General features: G+C 40.4%; 2 protein-coding genes and 1 long non-coding RNA gene across 3 annotated transcripts in view; all 3 read left to right on the forward strand.

Moving 5' to 3' along the window:
• Positions 1-1,250: 1,250 nt before the first annotated feature.
• Positions 1,251-17,754, forward strand: part of trim37 (tripartite motif containing 37) — a 44,137-nt gene continuing 27,633 nt past the window's right edge. Inside the window, exons 1-8 of the mRNA XM_023270310.3 lie at positions 1,251-1,457; positions 2,357-2,426; positions 2,645-2,746; positions 2,909-2,949; positions 3,713-3,829; positions 13,060-13,147; positions 14,078-14,200; positions 17,207-17,330. Of these exons, the coding sequence (XP_023126078.1) occupies positions 2,406-2,426; positions 2,645-2,746; positions 2,909-2,949; positions 3,713-3,829; positions 13,060-13,147; positions 14,078-14,200; positions 17,207-17,330 (616 nt within the window). The 5' untranslated portion in view covers positions 1,251-1,457; positions 2,357-2,405. The remainder of the gene's footprint in view (positions 1,458-2,356; positions 2,427-2,644; positions 2,747-2,908; positions 2,950-3,712; positions 3,830-13,059; positions 13,148-14,077; positions 14,201-17,206; positions 17,331-17,754) is intronic.
• LOC129350524 (uncharacterized) lies at positions 4,889-8,281 on the forward strand. The gene is made up of 2 exons (XM_055017337.1): positions 4,889-5,142; positions 5,287-8,281. Exon 2 carries the CDS (start codon positions 6,167-6,169, stop codon positions 7,676-7,678), a length of 1,512 nt encoding a protein of 503 aa, XP_054873312.1. The 5' UTR covers positions 4,889-5,142; positions 5,287-6,166; the 3' UTR covers positions 7,679-8,281.
• On the forward strand, positions 11,374-12,232 carry LOC129350525 (uncharacterized). Its single transcript, XR_008603961.1, has 2 exons — positions 11,374-12,016; positions 12,161-12,232. It is a non-coding gene; the product is annotated as an uncharacterized LOC129350525 (long non-coding RNA).

The raw sequence follows: 17,754 nt of genomic DNA on the forward strand, positions 1-17,754 counted from the left end.
TGTTCATTGTTCTTTTGTCGTTTTGTGTCTCATTTTTGTAATATTTTGTCTTGTTTTTGTTGTTTTTTTTTTTTACTTTTGCCGTGTCTCATGTTTTTGTCGTTTGGTTTGTCCTTTTTGTCTCGCTTGTGTTTTTTTGTCTTATTTTTGTCATTTGTTTCTTTTTTTGTCTCGCTTGTGTCGTTTGTCCATTTTTTTGTCGCTTTGTCTCATTTTTGTAATATTTTGTCTTGTCTTTTGACTGACTTCTGTTGTTTGTCTCATGTTTTTGTCGTTTTGTTTCTTGTTTTTGTCGCTTTGTGTTTCCTTTTTGTCTCGCTTGCGTTGTTTCTCTATTTTTTTGTCGTGTTTCTCACTTTTGTCATTTTTTTTATCTTGTTTGTGTCATTCATGTAATTTCTTTTGTTTTTGTCATTTGTCCATTTTTTGTCCATGTAACTTTTTTGTCAAATTTTTTGTAGGGTTGAGGTTTTTTGTTTCGTGTCATTTGTCTCATTTTTTGTCGTTTTGTTTCTCGCTTTCATTGTTTTGTGTCTTGTTTTTGTCATTTTGTGTCTTATTTTTGTAATATTTTGTCTTGTTTTTGTTGTCTATTTTTGTCTGACATTGGTCGTTTGTCTCATATTTTTGTCGTTTTGTGTTTCCTCTTTGTCTCGCTTGTGTTTTTTGTCTTATTTGTGTCATTTTGTGTTTTGCTTTATTTGTTGTTTTGTGTATTGCTTTTGTTGTTTTGTGCTTTTTTTGTCTCACTAGTATTGTTTGTCTATTTTTTTGTCATTTTGTGTCTCATTTTTGTAATATTTTGTCTCTGTTTTGTTGTTTTGATCATAAAATAAAATACTGTCATTCATTTCCAGATGGCTAAATGTTGTGTTCCGTTGTAGACACTGGGATCTGTAAGTTGTAATGTGGAAATCACAAACTGAGGCCGAATGTTGTTGAAATTTTATTTATTTTTCTTAAGAAATTCCAGGTTGTTCATAATGTTTTATAAAAAGATAATTCAGTAAATGTTAACTGTTTGCACTAAAACAAAGGAAACATTAGGAGTTGTGGTTATTTATAGGTTATTATGCTATGATTTTACTGGTCTGACTCACTGGAGATCACATTGGACTGAATGTGGAACTAACCTGAACTATGTAGTATTATTGACAGTCCTGCAGGTGGCGATGAAGCCCCTCAAGCTTTCTGAGTGACGCGAAGCCCTAAAATGAGTAGAAGAGGAAACGGAGCCCTCTGATTGGTTATTGCTAGGGGACAGCTCCGCTACATCTTTAATTTAGGGCAGAAAGGAGCCGTTTAACATCCCTGCTGGGGCTTAGCGCTCATTCTGGCCTCGTCGAAGCTGAACCGAGCGGTGTTTTATCATTTTAACGGTAGCTAGACTGGTGGAAGCGGTTTAATATAATGTAGCCCGTTAGCTGCGGTCTGTTTATCAGGTGTGACAGTCGGAGGTAAGTGAGCCACTCTGCTAATGGAGCAGCTAGCTAGCCTCACAGCTTCATGTTTTCTGTCTTTTCTCTGGGTTTCTCTCACTTATCCCGGTCATGTCTGCCAGTACACACAGCTGCTCTTCCTAACGATAGCTGTTGTCATGACTGTTGTCGGGCAGGTTGGTGGTTTGTGTGTCTGCTGATGCTGGGCCTCAGGTTGGCACTGACTGGGTCAATATAGAACTGAAGTTAAAAAAAAAACAAAACCCAAAACTAATGTTTTTATGTTCATTGTGATCATGTCTTTACAAATTCCATAATTGTTTATTATGGACACAATCACTTATTAGTAAAAGAAAAAAGACTGTATATATCACTAAAATGTCAACTATGTTACAAAAAGTCCATCAATTATATATTGACCCGTCCAGAATGACTTGAAAATGATCCATAATTACGGAAAATTAGTCCAGAATGACATGAAATTTGTGCTAAATGTCTTGAAAATTATCCCAAAGACACAAAAATGATCCAAAATGATGAGAAACGATCCAAAGTGACATGAAACTTGTTGAAAATGACAAGAAAATTGTCCTAAATGACTTGAAAATTATCCAGAATTATGGAAAATTAGTTCAGAATGGCACGAAATTTGTCCTAAATGACTTAAAAATTGCAACATTGATGGCAGCACCTTGTGGCGAGGTAAACTGTATTTTATAGCTGTACCAACTTCTGCAGTCTGTAAGTAGTAGTAGCAGTGACACACTGTCCTGGTCCTGCTCTGTCCTTCAGCACACATCAATTTTAAGTAAAACAATGGCCACGAAACAAAAATAAAATATGATGTGTGTCAAAAACTGTGTGAACCCTGGAATAACCACATCACTAAAGATGGTTTCTGAAACTTTTCTTTTTAGACCACTTGTTTAAATTGTCCCTGAGATCAAGACCTTCAAACTGGCTGAAATGGATGAACAGAGTGTTGAGGTTTGTATCACACATACAGTAACAGAATACTTGACAGTTACTATATTATCGCAGTACAAACTGTTTTATCTCTTCACTCTACACTTATGTACAACAGCACAATCAGTAGTTCCAGTTTCAGTTTTTGCTAACACGTATCTGAGTGACATTAAATCAACTTTTTTTGCTGCTGCATTTAGTGGAAAACTCTTTATTTTTTTCTTTTTGTCCCTGTGCAGAGCATCGCCGAGGTGTTTCGCTGCTTCATCTGCATGGAGAAACTGAGGGATGCTCGCCTCTGCCCACACTGCTCCAAACTCTGCTGCTTCAGCTGCATACGAGTACGTCTGTTTACAGGCAGATGTAGGCTTAAGTTTGAGAGGGTTAAAGGAAAAATACATGTGTAGTTTGGGGCAACAATGGGTTTGTATTTGACAATGGCAGCATGTTTACACTGGTTCTATTTCAATGCTGTATTTGAGCTGGAATTTGTTGTTTGACAGCGATGGTTGACGGAGCAGAGAGCCCAGTGTCCACACTGTCGGTAAGTTCCTGCCTCACATATTAACACATTATAACACATTCAGGCCGTGTCCACTCATATATTTGTTTGTTTTTTTAAACTTAGCTTTTTCTGTGTGTTTTGGCCGTTTGTCAACACAAACACAGTTTTAGTTTTTGAAAAAGTCAGTCCAGACTGAAGATAATGCGTTACTCCATTAGCAGTTTTTCTTTTGTCTTTTGAGTCTGGGCTGTTGCCTGTTTTGTTAACAGGAAGTAATTTTTATTTTTTTTTTAAGTGGAGGATGTGGCCAAAACAGAACTTTTTTTTACTTACACATACATGCACAGTTACATTTCTGCTAATAGAGCACTAGAATTTGTCCACATATGTGATTCTCTCATTCCCTGATGAAGACCCTGTTTTAAAAAATACCTGTGCACAAGCAGGCTTTGCCTCAGTTTCATCCTTCTGCTGTGCTTTATTTCAGCCTGTTTGATATAAATTTGCTTTGAGTTTACAACCTGAGGACACAATATCACCACAGTGATGTTAAGTAATGAAAACATAACGTGACCTGAGTCAGACAATAAAAACGGAAGATTAACAGAAACGCTTTCCCAGTGGGATGCTTTCAGAACCATATAAAAACTGTCATGTACCAGTGTGTCCAGTTACTGTGTCCTATGAGCGGGAAGGACAAGTTTCTGTTCTGCTCCAGTTTCACTACGGGTGCCTTTACTTGATATTGTGTTGTAAGTTGTGTTTAAAGCATTGATTTGTGTTTGGATTCTTCTACCTGCAGAGCTCCTCTCCAGCTGAGGGAGCTGGTGAACTGTCGCTGGGCGGAGGAGGTCACCCAGCAGCTGGACACCCTGCAGCTCTGCAGCCTCACCAAGCACGAGGACAACGACAAGGACAAGTGAGCAACTGCTAAACCTTCAGTTCTTGTACTGTTGGACTGAAGCATTTCCTGTCATTTCTCCATAAACACAAAGCTGCAGATAATTAATTTAAGAATTGATGTTTAATCTAGTTTGAGGATGGCTTTGTTTCATATTTCATATGTTATGTGGCAGGAGAACAACCTTACTTTAAAATGTGCACCGTCTTTGAGACCTATGAACAACAGCAGTCGTGATTTTTCTTCTGCAAGAGATATTTTGAGGTTTTGACGTAGAGACTCGCCACTTAAAGAATGAGACAGATGAACCATTCTGGGTATTGTTCCTTCCTATTTGTCTTGTCTTTGAACAAGGAAACATGGAAGTCACAATCTCCAATCTATAAATACTCTGCAACTTGTCGTCCCCAAAGTACGATCTGAACTGGGCAAGAACGTCTTCAGGTTTTCTGCACCTGATGCTTGGAATAAATTACAATCTCAACTTCAACTTCAAGGCCTTGTTACAGTGAATGAGTTTAAAGTTCTGCTGAAATCACTACAGTCTACCTCGCCTGTGTGAAAGTGCTATATTTTATTCATTAAAAAGCATTAATAGTCATTAAATTGATTTTGTGAAAATTGAGGCCTTAAATGGCATTAAAAATCATTAAATTTGATTCACAGTGGCATTAAAAATTCTTTCTGCCGTTTTCAAGAAAAATACTTGATAATAATAATAATATATAATTATAGACTGCGATTCATCAGATATGTGCATCTGCATAAACATGCTGAAGCATTGCGATAATTGCTCCGGCCGGTCGGGTACAATTGCCAAAATTGCATGTTTGGAAAGTGGAGGAGAACTGGGAAATGAGAAAACGCAAATTACAGCAAAAATGGCAAGAAAACATGGAATTCAGAGAATGACTGCAGCCCTTGGGTGGTCAGGGGTTGTTTCTGGATTTAGAAATAGTGAAATAAGGAGACAGTTTTCATATAAAAATGATCTTTTACACAAAAAAAAAACCCCTAACTCTTGTAATATGTGACTATGCTTGTTGAGCTGAATCTCAGGACATGGGACCTTTAAAAAAAAAAAAAAAAAAAAAAAAAAAAAAAAAAAAAAAAAAAACTACACTTCCCAGAATGCACTGGTAGCAGCAAGGAGGGACCTGACACCTGGTGCTTGACAGCTTGACACCTGATCAGTGATCACTGATATAGAGCACCTGGGAAGGACTGGGGGAAGCTCAGCCAGTCTGGCAAACACACTTCAGAAGAGAGACACGAGGAAAGAACAAAGAAGAGCCAAGTCCACTCATGGATTCAGTCCAAAGACGCCAATGGTTGGTGAAATGTTTATTTGCTTTTTATGTGCAAGTTTATGTTAACTGCACTGTATGATTGGTTGATTTAAATGATTAAGAGACTAATATGTAAACTTTTTGGTTCTGTGTTTGATGCTATGAATGTTGTTTCTTTCTTTAAAGGTTTACAACCTATTGAAATACTCTGACCAACCAACTAGAAGGAAAATAAAGTTTTGTGTTGGAAGTTTAAAACTGAGTTGTCCTCGCGTCCTTTGGAGGGAAAGAGAGGTGGACTTAACAGTTGTAAACCACGCGGAGCAGCCTGGCCCTGAGGATAAACGGCTTCAGAACCAGAAATAAGCTGTTGACGCAGAGGAAGTCAAGATGGCGGAAGATGTCCTGGGGAAGTCGGTCAAGGAGCTCAAAAAAGAGAGGACCACTGCAAAAAGCAGCTTCACCAGACAAGCCAACTTCATTTCAAAAGGAGCAAGCAGCATGCTTCAAGTGGAATTAAAGGAGGAATTCACTAAACTTTCAGACTGTTTCAGAAAGATGCTCAATGCCAATGATGATTACCGGATTGGACTGGAGGCTGACATTAAGACTGAGAATGAGGAGGCAGATCTTGATGAACAGCAAGAGGCCGATATTGACAGATCTGTAAAAGAAGGTGAAACAAAGTTAGCAGAAATAAGAGACATTGTTCAAACAAACCTGTGGTCAAGGTACGGGAAGAGTGAACTTGATGTGGCAATCCTGGAAGCAGAAAAAGCCGCTGATAGAGCGGCTGGTGTAACTGTGGAAAGCAGCAATTTGGAGGGCTATGAAGTGCACCTCATTCTCTTGGACAAAAGAGTGAAGGAGGCCATCTCAGCAATGTCAACATGGGAGAGATGGATCCCTGCGGAATTAAAGGATGAACTGGATGGAAGAGTCAAGGATGTGAGAGCATCCTATTACAGCCTTGAATTAAGGAAAGCTGACTTTGCCACTGCTCGGATGAGGGATGAAAAACTCACAGGAGTGAAACTACCACCCCCAACTGGCAACGCCCACACCAATGGTGAGAATCCAGCCAATCACTCTACCTATCTTCAATGGAAACAAGAGAGAATATCACAGATGGAGGAAAGACTGGGAAAGCCTGCAAAAGCAGGGAGAGCCATCTGGTTCAATTGAAGTTAAGAAAATTCAACTCTTGGAGAGTGTGGATGACAAAATCTCAAAAGATCTCAGACTTTCCACCTATACCACTGCCAATGACATGTTCAGAGTTCTGGAGAACAGATATGGCAACAAGTTAACCATCACTGTGGAAATCCTTGAAGAGCTGGAGAAGATGCCACATGTGAAGGGGAACCAGCCAAGAAAGGTCATTGACCTCATACAGTCAGTGGAGAAGGCCCTAGCAGATCTCACAGAATTAGGAAACTCTGGAGCCATAAAGAACCCACTGGTAGTTAAATCCATTGAAAGTAAGTTGCCTGACTTTATTAAGAGAGACTGGCTGATGTTCATGGTCGAACCTAGAAACAACGTCACATCAGACAACCACTTTGACATGCTCTTGAAGTTCCTGAAAAGTCAAGAAGAAATACTAGAGAGACTCGAACAGCTCAGGACTGTGGAGAAAACGGAGAAGACAGATCGTTTTGACAAGAAGTACGAGAGAAAGATTGCCTCAACAAAAACCACAAAGAAGGAAAAACTTGATGAGGTATGTGGTGTTTGCGGTGATGGTGGGCACAACAACAAAATCTTCTTCTGTAGAAAGTTCAAAAGACTTAAGCTACCTGAAAAGAAAGCTGTATTGAGAAAGCTGGGAGCATGCAGGAAATGTCTTGGATGCCATGATGAAGATGGATACTGCAGAGACACTTTCCTATGCAGAAACAAAGACTGTAAAAGGGGAGGCGATGCCCCAGACCACCATTTCTTCCTCTGCCCAAAAGGAGAAGTCAAAAGAGGTGAAGAGGAAAGGAGTGGAAAATACAGCAAAGGTGAAAGCACACTGACGGAGGAACAAAAGCAGATCTTGTCTGAACTTACCCCAGAAATGGCAGATCGATGCAGGAAAGCTTTTACCAACACCAACAAGACCACGGGGACATTCGATGCTTCAGGCCAGTCTGACCTACTGCAGAGAAATGGGCTCGCTGAACTTCCTGTCATTATGATGTTGATGCAAGTCACTGCAAATGCAGGGCAGAAAATTGGGACTTTAATTGACCTTGCTTCAGATACAAACTACATCACCCATAAGGCTGCTGAAAGACTGAGGTTAAGAAATGAGAAGATAACCTTAGTTGTGCATGGAGTTGGTGGAATGACCATGAAGGTGAACACACAAAGGTATCTCCTCAAAGTCAGAGTCAAGACTCCTAAAGGAACAGAGAGAGCTCATGAAATGGTCTGCTACGGCTTGGATGAAATCGCCAGAGTGCATCAAGTAATTGAACCTGAGCAATTGAAAAATTCTTCCCAGAAGTCAAACTTGAAGAATTGGAAAGGCCAGAAGAGGTTGAACTTCTCATTAGCCACCGAGAGGGAAGGCTCGCTCCCCAGAGAGTGAAAGTCATTGGAGACCTCGTCTTGTGGGAGGGTCCATTGGGGAAAACAGTGGGTGGAGCGCATCCCGACTTGTTTGAAGAAGTGGAGGTGGCAGCATATGAGTCCAAGACACACTTTGCTCGCTCCATGAGGACAGCAGCTGTCAAATATCAAGAACTCAGAATTCATTCGACTGACATAGCCCAGCTACAGCAGGAGGACATGGCTCAGACCAAATTCACAGCTTCCAGTAACCGTAACTTCCTTGAGTGGTGGCACTGGGACAGCATCGGCGCTGCTTGTGAGCCAAGATGTGGAGGATGCCGATGTGGAAACTGTCCACCAGGAGGAAAAGAAATGACCCTGGCAGAGGAGATGGAGCTTGATGTCATTAAAAGAGGCCTCACCTACAGAAAAGGAGATGCTCACACACCATCTCCACACTGGGATGCAAAGTATCCTTGGACAGTAGATCCAGCCTCTCTTCCAAATAACAAAGGTGCAGTCCAAGCTTGTTTCTTAAGGATGGAAAAGCAACTGAGCAGGGAGCCAGACTGGAAAGTTGCATATGCTACACAGATCCATGAAATGGTGGAACGAGGTGCGGCCATACAACTCACCAACGAAGTCAATGGACCAGTGGAACGGACCAGTGTGGTATGTAAGCCACCTGGTGGCACCAAACCCTCATTCAGTGACAACACCAGTTCGTATTGTATGGAATAGTAGCCAGAAGTACAAAGGCGTGAGCAAGGAATGATCTTCTTCTGAAGGGGACCAGACGTCCTCAACCCTATCAGAGCTGTTTTGCTGAGGTTCAGAGAAGGAATGCATGCAGACTCTAGGAGACATCAAAAAAGATGTACAAACTCTGTTATGGCTGGAGGATCGGAGGAATGCATCTTCACTGGTTCCTCTGGAGGGCCAGCCCAGATGAAAGATATGTGAATAATGCAATTACCCAGAGTCAATATAGGAGACAGACCGGCTGGTTGCATTGCTCAGGTGGGCCATGAGGGAAACAGCCAGCCTGCCCCTACTTTGTTCACTTGGAGGTTGAAACAGCAGAGTCATTGAAGAGGACAGTTATGTGGATGACCTTTTAACCTCCCACAATGACTTAAACAAACTCAACAAAATCACAGCAAATGTTGAAGAGATCTTGAAGGCTGGTGGTTTCTTCCTCAAACCATGGGTCCGGTCAGGGCAGAGTGGGAGGCAAGGGATAGAGACAGAGGCTCTAACAAAGAAACAAGATAGAACCTTTATTCTTCCAAATCAAATGAGGGATGAAGACAACAAAGCTTTGGGCATTGGCTACCAAATTGATGAAGACAAGCTCTACATGTTAACCTCAGTTAACTTTTCCAAAAGAAAGAAGAAGATGAGGATTGGAAAAAATCTTCTCAAAGAGGAGGTGAGAACTGAGACACCTAATCCACTGACTAGGAGGGCTCTCTTAAGTCAAGTGGCTGGACTGTATGACCCAATTGGCTTAGTTACACCTGCCAAACAGAAGGGAGCAATTCTTGTTAGAAAGGCATTCCAAGAGGGAAGGGGTGGCAAGCTAACCCAAGAAACCTGGGACCAACCTCTTTCAAACAGTCTCAGAGAAGAAGCCATACAGCTTTTTGAAGAATATGTGCAGCTTGGACAGGTAAACTTCCACAGAAGCCTCACGCAGCTGACTGGAAAGGAAACCTTGGGGCATCACATTCTCAGATGGAAGTGAAAAAAACCTATGGAGCGGTTATGTACATAAGATGGGAGACAAGTCAAGGCACTGAAGTTCGATTGGTGGAATCAAAGGCCAAGCTGACACCTCTGGATCAGAAGGGAGAAGCTGTAAAAGCTGAAATCTGTGGTGCTGTCTTCGCTGCCAGGATCATGAAGTATGTGGAAAAACAATGCTCGAATGAAGATCGAGAGATGGTTCCATCTACTTGAACAGTCAAACAGTCTTAGGAGCCATTCAAAGAGACAGTTATGGGTACAAAACCTTCTTTGCAAATAGAGTGGGTGAAATTCCAGAAGGCTGGACCAGTGCCAAGACTGGTGGTGGTCCGAGGAGAGATGAACATTAGCTGATCCTCATAACAGAGGAGGCACTCCTGAAGATTTGAAGGAGGATTCCATATGGCAAATGGACCAGAGTTCCTGAAGTGGCCCTGTGGAGGAGTGGCCTATAAAATCAGGCTGGTGAGGTCGCAGCTCATGCCCAGGGAAGTGTAAACAAGCTTCAGAGGAAGGCTTTCTCAAGTGCGTTAACAGAGCTCAAGCAAGGAGTCGTCAGCAGAAGGAGGACCTACAAACCACTCAAAGTCAAAAAAGTGAAACCCAAGAGGAAAAACCTGTGGTAAACCAACTCTTCTTCTAAGAAGGAAGCCCACTGGCTGGGTTAAAGATACTGTGGAAGTAGAAAGATTTCAGCAGCCTGTCCAAACTGGTGGAGAGTCGTCGCCTGGGTTTGCCTAGCTTGCCAAGCAGTGGCTGAAGAGGAAGTGTCGGGCCCCAAAACAGTCAAGTGGGAGGAAACATAACCCAAGCAAGCTGTGCTGACTGTCAGCGAACTAGAAGATGCACATCAATGAATCTTCCTTGCAGCTCAAGAAGGTGCAGTTTTTCCTGACACACAACGCGTAAGCAAGGATTTAGCGGTATACATGGATAGTAAACTCTGGGACTGCTAGTTTGTGGGGAGGCAGAATTCAAATGTTCAATGAAGATAAGACGGCAGTACCAGTTTTACCCTTTGAAGCATGGGTGTCTACATGGCCTGGCACAAGAATCCCACAAAGCAAAACCACGAGGGAGTGGCAGGAACTCTTCTCCGGATGAGGAAGAATGCCTGGGTGAATAAAAGGCCGAAGGGACTTGCTAAGAAAACGGTTGACAGCTGTGTGGGTCTGCAAGAAAACATATGGCAAAACAGTGTCAACAAATCATGGCTGACCTGCCTCTGGAACGATCAGGCCCAGCTGCAACCTTTTGAATTCACCACCCATGGACCTGTTGGGCCCTTATGAAGTTAAAGATGAGGTCAGAAAGAGAACTAGACCTCAGAGTATGGGGAATCGTCTTCTGCTGCATGCTTCCCCCCGAGCCATACACACTGAAGTGGTGAGTGACATGTCATCAGAAGGATTCCTGCTAGCCTATCAAAGATTCACTTCACTGAGAGGACACCCAAGAAACTCTGGTCAGACCCAGGCACTAACTTTGTAGGGGCCAAGCCTGCTCTGGAACAGCTTCACAAGTTCCTTGACCGACTAAACAAGTATGAACTTGAAGACACAGCTGCCAAACATGGAACAGAGTGGTCTTGGAAGATCCACCCTGCAGACTCCCCGCATAGGAATGGTGCAGCAGAGGCAGCTGTTAAAAGTAGTGAAGCGGGCATTAAGCAACCTTGGTGGAGATGGCGTTTTTTCATGGGGAGAATTCCAAACGTTCCTCTTCATGGCAGCCAACCCTTGCAAATGAGAGACCCATTGATGCAAGAACTCAAAGCAGAGAAGACTGTATAGAGTACATCACACCAAATTCTCTGCTTTTAGGACGTGCAAGTCCAAAGGGAGACCCTGGAGATTTCCAGTTTGAAGGCTACCCCTACAAAAGACTTCAAAGTATCCAAGCGGAAGTAAACAAATTCTGGAGGAAGTGGAGCCAATTGGCTGGCCCTAATCTGTTCATAAGGAACAAATGGCACACCCGAAAATCGAAACGTTGCTGTTGGAGATGTGGTCTGGTTGGCTGACCAAAACGCCTTGAGAGGACAGTACAAGCTGGCTAGAGTGGTCAGTGTTAATGCTGACAGCAAAGGCATTGTAAGAGATGTGCTTGTGAAGACTTTTCCCAGCTATCCTGTTCCCATCACAAAGCCAAATGACAAGAAAGGGCCCACAAAGGAAAAAAGTGCAAGAACCAAGAGGCTTCAGACGAAGATCCCAGCCACAATTCTTCATAGAGATGTCAGACGTCTTGTCATTCTACTTCCCACTGAAGAACAATGAGAGGTGTAAAGGACTTGTGACCTCGCTGAGTTTGGAAAAACCAGGAGGTCAAGTGGGAGGTGTTGAGCTGAATCTCAGGACATGGGACCCTTTAAAAAAAAAAAAAAAAAAAAAAAAAAAAAAAAAAAAAAAACTACACTTCCCAGAATGCACTGGTAGCAGCAAGGAGGGACCTGACACCTGGTGCTTGACAGCTTGACACCTGATCAGTGATCACTGATATAGAGCACCTGGGAAGGACTGGGGGAAGCTCAGCCAGTCTGGCAAACACACTTCAGAAGAGAGACACGAGGAAAGAACAAAGAAGAGCCAAGTCCACTCATGGATTCAGTCCAAAGACGCCAATGGTTGGTGAAATGTTTATTTGCTTTTTATGTGCAAGTTTATGTTAACTGCACTGTATGATTGGTTGATTTAAATGATTAAGAGACTAATATGTAAACTTTTTGGTTCTGTGTTTGATGCTATGAATGTTGTTTCTTTCTTTAAAGGTTTACAACCTATTGAAATACTCTGACCAACCAACTAGAAGGAAAATAAAGTTTTGTGTTGGAAGTTTAAAACTGAGTTGTCCTCGCGTCCTTTGGAGGGAAAGAGAGGTGGACTTAACAATGCTGGTCTCCCTTTTAAAGGGGATCTCTGATCTCAGCGGGACTAACCTGGTTAAGTAAATGCTAAATAAAAATAAGTAAATAAAAAAATGACAGAATCCTGTAACGCTGAACACACTTGTCTGACACTTTTCTTCAAAAGGCTTACCGTCTGCTTTATAACAGCCTAAATGTAAAACTTGCAGACAGTCATGTTGCTACATTCATGCAGTCTGGTGTCATTAAACTGCACATTCATAGTACAAGATAACTTGAGGGGAAAATGTTTTTTATTCCTGATTTTGGGGTAAAGTCATCAATCTTTTAAAGCACTTGACATAAGAATTGACTGGTGAGTCTATTCATGCCGTTTTTATGTCAGTCGCAGTTTTTCCCCCTCCTCATTCATTTAGATTTCAGCCTGATCTTGTTAGCTTGAAATATCTGCCTGGAGGCGTTGCAAAGATGGCTGCCGAGTGGCAAGACTTGCTCTAGAGGGACGGCTTCTGCTTAAAATAAAAATGTCCCCAAAGCTTTAATGGAAGTCAGGACTCCCACCGTGATGCAAATGAGTTCACTGTATGAACATGGAGTCAGTGTTTAACAGCTGTCCTGTTTTTGGAAGATAGAAATCCTGTCCCATTCTGTCACCATGCAGAGAGATTTAGTTTATTCTGTTATATCCTGGTACCTGAGCTTTGCTACCTGTGTGTAGAATGAACACAGCTTCTCTGTGGATTTTGTAATGCTTGTGAGCTTTTTCTTACTGTCTGATGTGTTGTCTGATTATCCCTCTGCAGATGTGAGAACCACCACGAGAAGCTGAGTGTTTTCTGCTGGACCTGTAAGAAATGCATCTGCCACCAGTGTGCTCTGTGGGGAGGAATGGTAACGTTTCACAGCTTTTCTTGTTAGGTTCAAATATGCAGGCAGAGGAGGAAGCACCAGTGATGATCATTTACAACTCTCCACTAAGGATGGATGGATGGACAGATAGATAGATAGATAGATAGATAGATGGATAGATAGATGGATAGATAGATAGATAGATAGATAGATAGATAGATAGATAGACAGACAGATAGACAGATAGATAGATGGATAGATAGATAGATAGATAGATAGATAGACAGATAGACAGATAGATAGATGGATAGATAGATGGATAGATAGATAGATAGATAGATAGACAGATAGACAGATAGACAGATAGACAGATAGATAGATAGATAGACAGATAGACAGATAGACAGATAGACAGATAGATAGATAGATAGACAGATAGACAGATAGACAGATAGATAGATAGATAGACAGATAGACAGATAGACAGATAGATAGATAGATAGACAGATAGACAGATAGACAGATAGACAGATAGATAGATAGATAGATAGATAGATACTTAAGAAATCCTGAGGGAAATTCAAAGTATTCGGCAGCTTACATAGAACAGCAAAAATAACAAAAACATAAAACAGGCAGGTCAGTAACATTAACATTAAAAGTTAGTGTATACTCTGAAAAACTTGCTGTACGATACTATAAAATAAAAAAAACACTGAATTTTAAAATCTAGGACTGTAGGGCTGCATCTAGTGATAATTTTCATCACTGATTAGTCTGCTGATTTATTTTCTTTTAATAGTTGTGTTGATAAAATGTCACAAAATTGTTTAAAAAAATGCTCTCTGATATCCAAGGTGATATGTTAATTCTCCAAACCAGTCAGAAACCTCAAAATATTCCCTTTTCTTTTATATAAAGTGGAAGAAAGCAGTAAATGTTAAGGAAGCTGAGCATGACTGTTGTTTCCAGCATGGAGGCCACACCTTCAAGCCTCTGGTGGAGATTTACGAGCAGCACGTGACCAAGGTGAAGGAGGAGGTCGCCAAGCTGCGGCGCCGCCTCATGGAGCTCATCAGTCTGGTCCAAGAAGTGGTGAGGACGGCTTGTTCCTTTTTGTACGAGAAACACTGCAATATATCAACTGAATGCTTTGACATTTATCAAGCACATTTACTCTGCAGAGGATGAAACCTTTCTGTTTGGGCGAGCTGTGAACTTAACACTTCACACAAAGAGCCTCGTGTAAAAGCATTTTTCAATGCTTTTCCAAGTCAGATACATCAAACTTCTCCTATTGCACATTTTTTTTCTGAACTTGATTAGTTCAGTATGTTCATGAGGTGTGTATTCATGAGATTTGGTCATAAGGTTAACCCTTCAGTGATCATATTTGGTAACTTCCACACATTAGATACGGCATTTCTCCCACCTCTCAGTGAGGTCGAGAGGCATGTGGTTTCCACCCAGCCAATCAGAGAAGATCACTCTACGTTACATCACACTACATCGTGGCATTTGACCACTTACCAAACTTTCTCTTTCATGGAAAAAGATGGACTTGCAGCTCGGTCCTCTTTCATATTTGAGGTCGAAATATCCAAACTAACCAGGCTTAGTTGACGAAACACACACATTTTACGGTTGAGTAGTTGTTCTGAGTGATGATATCTACATTTCTTGGAATGTTTTTCTTTTTTTTTTACCACTAATGGGCAGGAACCATACAGTCAAGCCTGAAATTATTTATACCCATGGTAAATTTTTACTTAACCCTCGTGTCGTCCTGCAGGTCAAAATTGACCCGTTTTAAAGTTTGAAAATGTGGGGGAAAAAAATATTTTCTCAGTGAAACTTCTGATGTCCACATTTTCAACATTTTTGGGAAATCTTTGAACATTTTTTGGTGGAAAAAAAAGAAATGTTAAAAATGTTTCTTAACATTCACAAAAAAAACCTTATGTGAATGTTCTTAAAGAAATTATTAGAAGTTTTACTGATATATATGGAATCACTTTAGATATTTTTAGGATTTTTTGGGAAGATTTTTACTAATTTTTTGAACATATTTCCAAGAATTTTCTTGGCAAATTTGGGGGATTTTTTTTAAATTAAAACTTTTAAGGGAAACTTGTAAGGAATTATTGGAGTTTTCTTCCTGAAGGTTTTGCAAATTTTCAGAAATTTGGGGAATTTTTTTGCAGAATTTTGGATTTTTTTCAGACAAGGAAACAATATTTTTTTGGTGTATGTAAATGAGGACAACAGGAGGGTTAAAATTAGTTTTATTCAACCAGCAATTTTTTTTTTTTGATTTTAAATGACACAGGTGTGATAATAAGACAATGTACAAGAGGTGCCATTGTGTAAAAAATAATTTCTCAGCTTTTATTTACATTTAAAAGTAACTTTAAGTCAATATTTGCTCGGGGTATGAATAATTTCAGGCTTGACTGTATGTAGTAACTTCATTGACCTTGAATTTCAACATGAAAATTAAAAATTTAGAAAAATGTCACCAAAGTAAATAAAGTCTTCCAATAACGCTCTAGTGTTGAAATTTTAAATTTCAGAGCATTTCAATGAGTGCCCTTTGAAGGGATAATTACCGCCCACGTTTGACACTCTTTTGTTAGCGAGTGTCATTCAGAAATGGTAAAAATGTGATCATTAGATAACTAACCTGGCAGTGTCAGTAGTGCTGTTTTTCTGGTCATTTTTCACCTCTTTTAGTTTTAGATTAGCGATATTAGCGTCTTTTTGCGACAAAGTTTTTGAACTCAGTCAATTTAAAACCAAAATGTGCCCACAGTAGTGCTGGGATGTTTGATTTTGCAGGTAAATCCGTGATGTTAATGTCAGTAAATGCTCACCAAAATGCAGCTGTTAAAATATTAGAAGAGAAGAATCTTTAGAAACAGTTGGTGTCATTAAACTGCAGCAGAATCAGAGGTGTAAATGGTGGAAACTGTGACATTTCTGTTAGTTTCATCCAGTTGTTTTTCAGTTGAATGGAAATGAGTGTGACGATTATGCAAACTGATGGCGCTCAGCTCCGATAATTACAATCAGATGATTATGTAATGACTGTGACAGGCCACTGCATTGTTACGGAAATAGAGGAAGTGGTTTGACAAGTTTAGATGCAAAAAACAGATTTTTCTCTTCCAGTCTCCTTCAGTAAATTATCCAACGAGGATGCTGACGCTTTAACAGATTTATTTAGCATTTAGTTCATTTGTTTATTTATTGGTTAGGTCGATTCCCATATCAAATTCTAAATCAATTCAGACTAAAGCATGATAATTCTTTATTCAGTCAAGTGTTTTTGGCAGATTTCACAGGTTTAAGTCATTCCTGAAATGTGTTTGTGGTTAAAAGGCCATTTTAAATGCCAAAAAATTACTGCATGTGACACATTAAATCATCAAAATCTGTTCATAGGATTTGTTCTTGCATCTGGTTTAGCATCTCCTGATCCTGATGGGAAGATTTCTCTTGAATATGTTGAGTGCAAGAAGGTACTAAAGAAACAGTAAATGTGCAATTTTACCTGCTTCCTAATATAAAAAAAATAAAACTGGTCACAGAGCACGTACTTTTACTACATGACAATATTTTTGTAAGACCTTTTTTACTCTTAACTGTTTAAATAAAAAACAATGCAGGGTTAAATGTAGTGACAAATTAATAAATATGCTTCTTGTTCTTGTTTTTTGTGCTTGTAGTCTGGTATAAAAGAAAAAACAACTCCAGAGAAATAGCTCCAGTGATCTGCCAGATCCACTTTAAACTCTCAGCTCAATACAGAATTAATTTCCAGCAAAGCTTTTTACTTCCAACTGGTGCCCAACACAATCATTATTCATGTAGTTTAACTTCCACTTTACTTCACAACATAAAAAGACCTTGTATTTAAAAAAATATTAAATCAATGTGCAGGTGTTACATTATAGTAGTATATGTAGTATGGGTGTACTGTCGTACTGACATCCACTAGATGGCGCTAAAGTCTCAATAATTCAGTTGTTTGGTGAAGCTGAATTATTGAAATGGAACCGGTTAGTCAGCCTGTGTGTTTGTGTGTGTTTGTTGTGTCAGGAGAGGAACGTTGAGGCCGTCAGGGGAGCGAAGGATGAGAGAGTCAGAGAAATCCGGAATGCTGTGGAAATGATGATCGCTCGTCTGGACAACCAGCTGAAGAACAAACTCATCACCCTCATGGGTAGGACTCCCACATGCATCACTGTCACAATGCAGACACTCCTGGAAGCAGTAGTGTGTTTTTAGGGGGGGATTTTTATCGGTGAAGTATTTTTATGTTGTATTGCTGCATTTATAGTTATCAACAGTTCCTGTCCTGACTTTAGTAACTCAGACAATTTAAAATGGGAGAAACACAGAAGCTTTTATCTGAACAACAGCTAACCTCAGTCTGGGTTTAAATTTATCCTTCGCCCCTTTCAGACAGACATGCACGAGCCATCTTTTCAGACGTTTTCTTGTCTGTAAGAACACCGGCCAGTTTGATGTAAAAATCATGACAGTAATCTGACAGGTTGGACCAGAAACATTTCTGTAAAGGCCTCTCCACACTACGATTTTCAGCCGTCCCAGACCAAAGATAACAACAGTGAGATAATCGTGGT

Source organism: Amphiprion ocellaris, chromosome 14 (assembly GCF_022539595.1).
Source record: "Amphiprion ocellaris isolate individual 3 ecotype Okinawa chromosome 14, ASM2253959v1, whole genome shotgun sequence".
Classification (NCBI taxonomy): Eukaryota; Metazoa; Chordata; class Actinopteri; family Pomacentridae; genus Amphiprion; species Amphiprion ocellaris.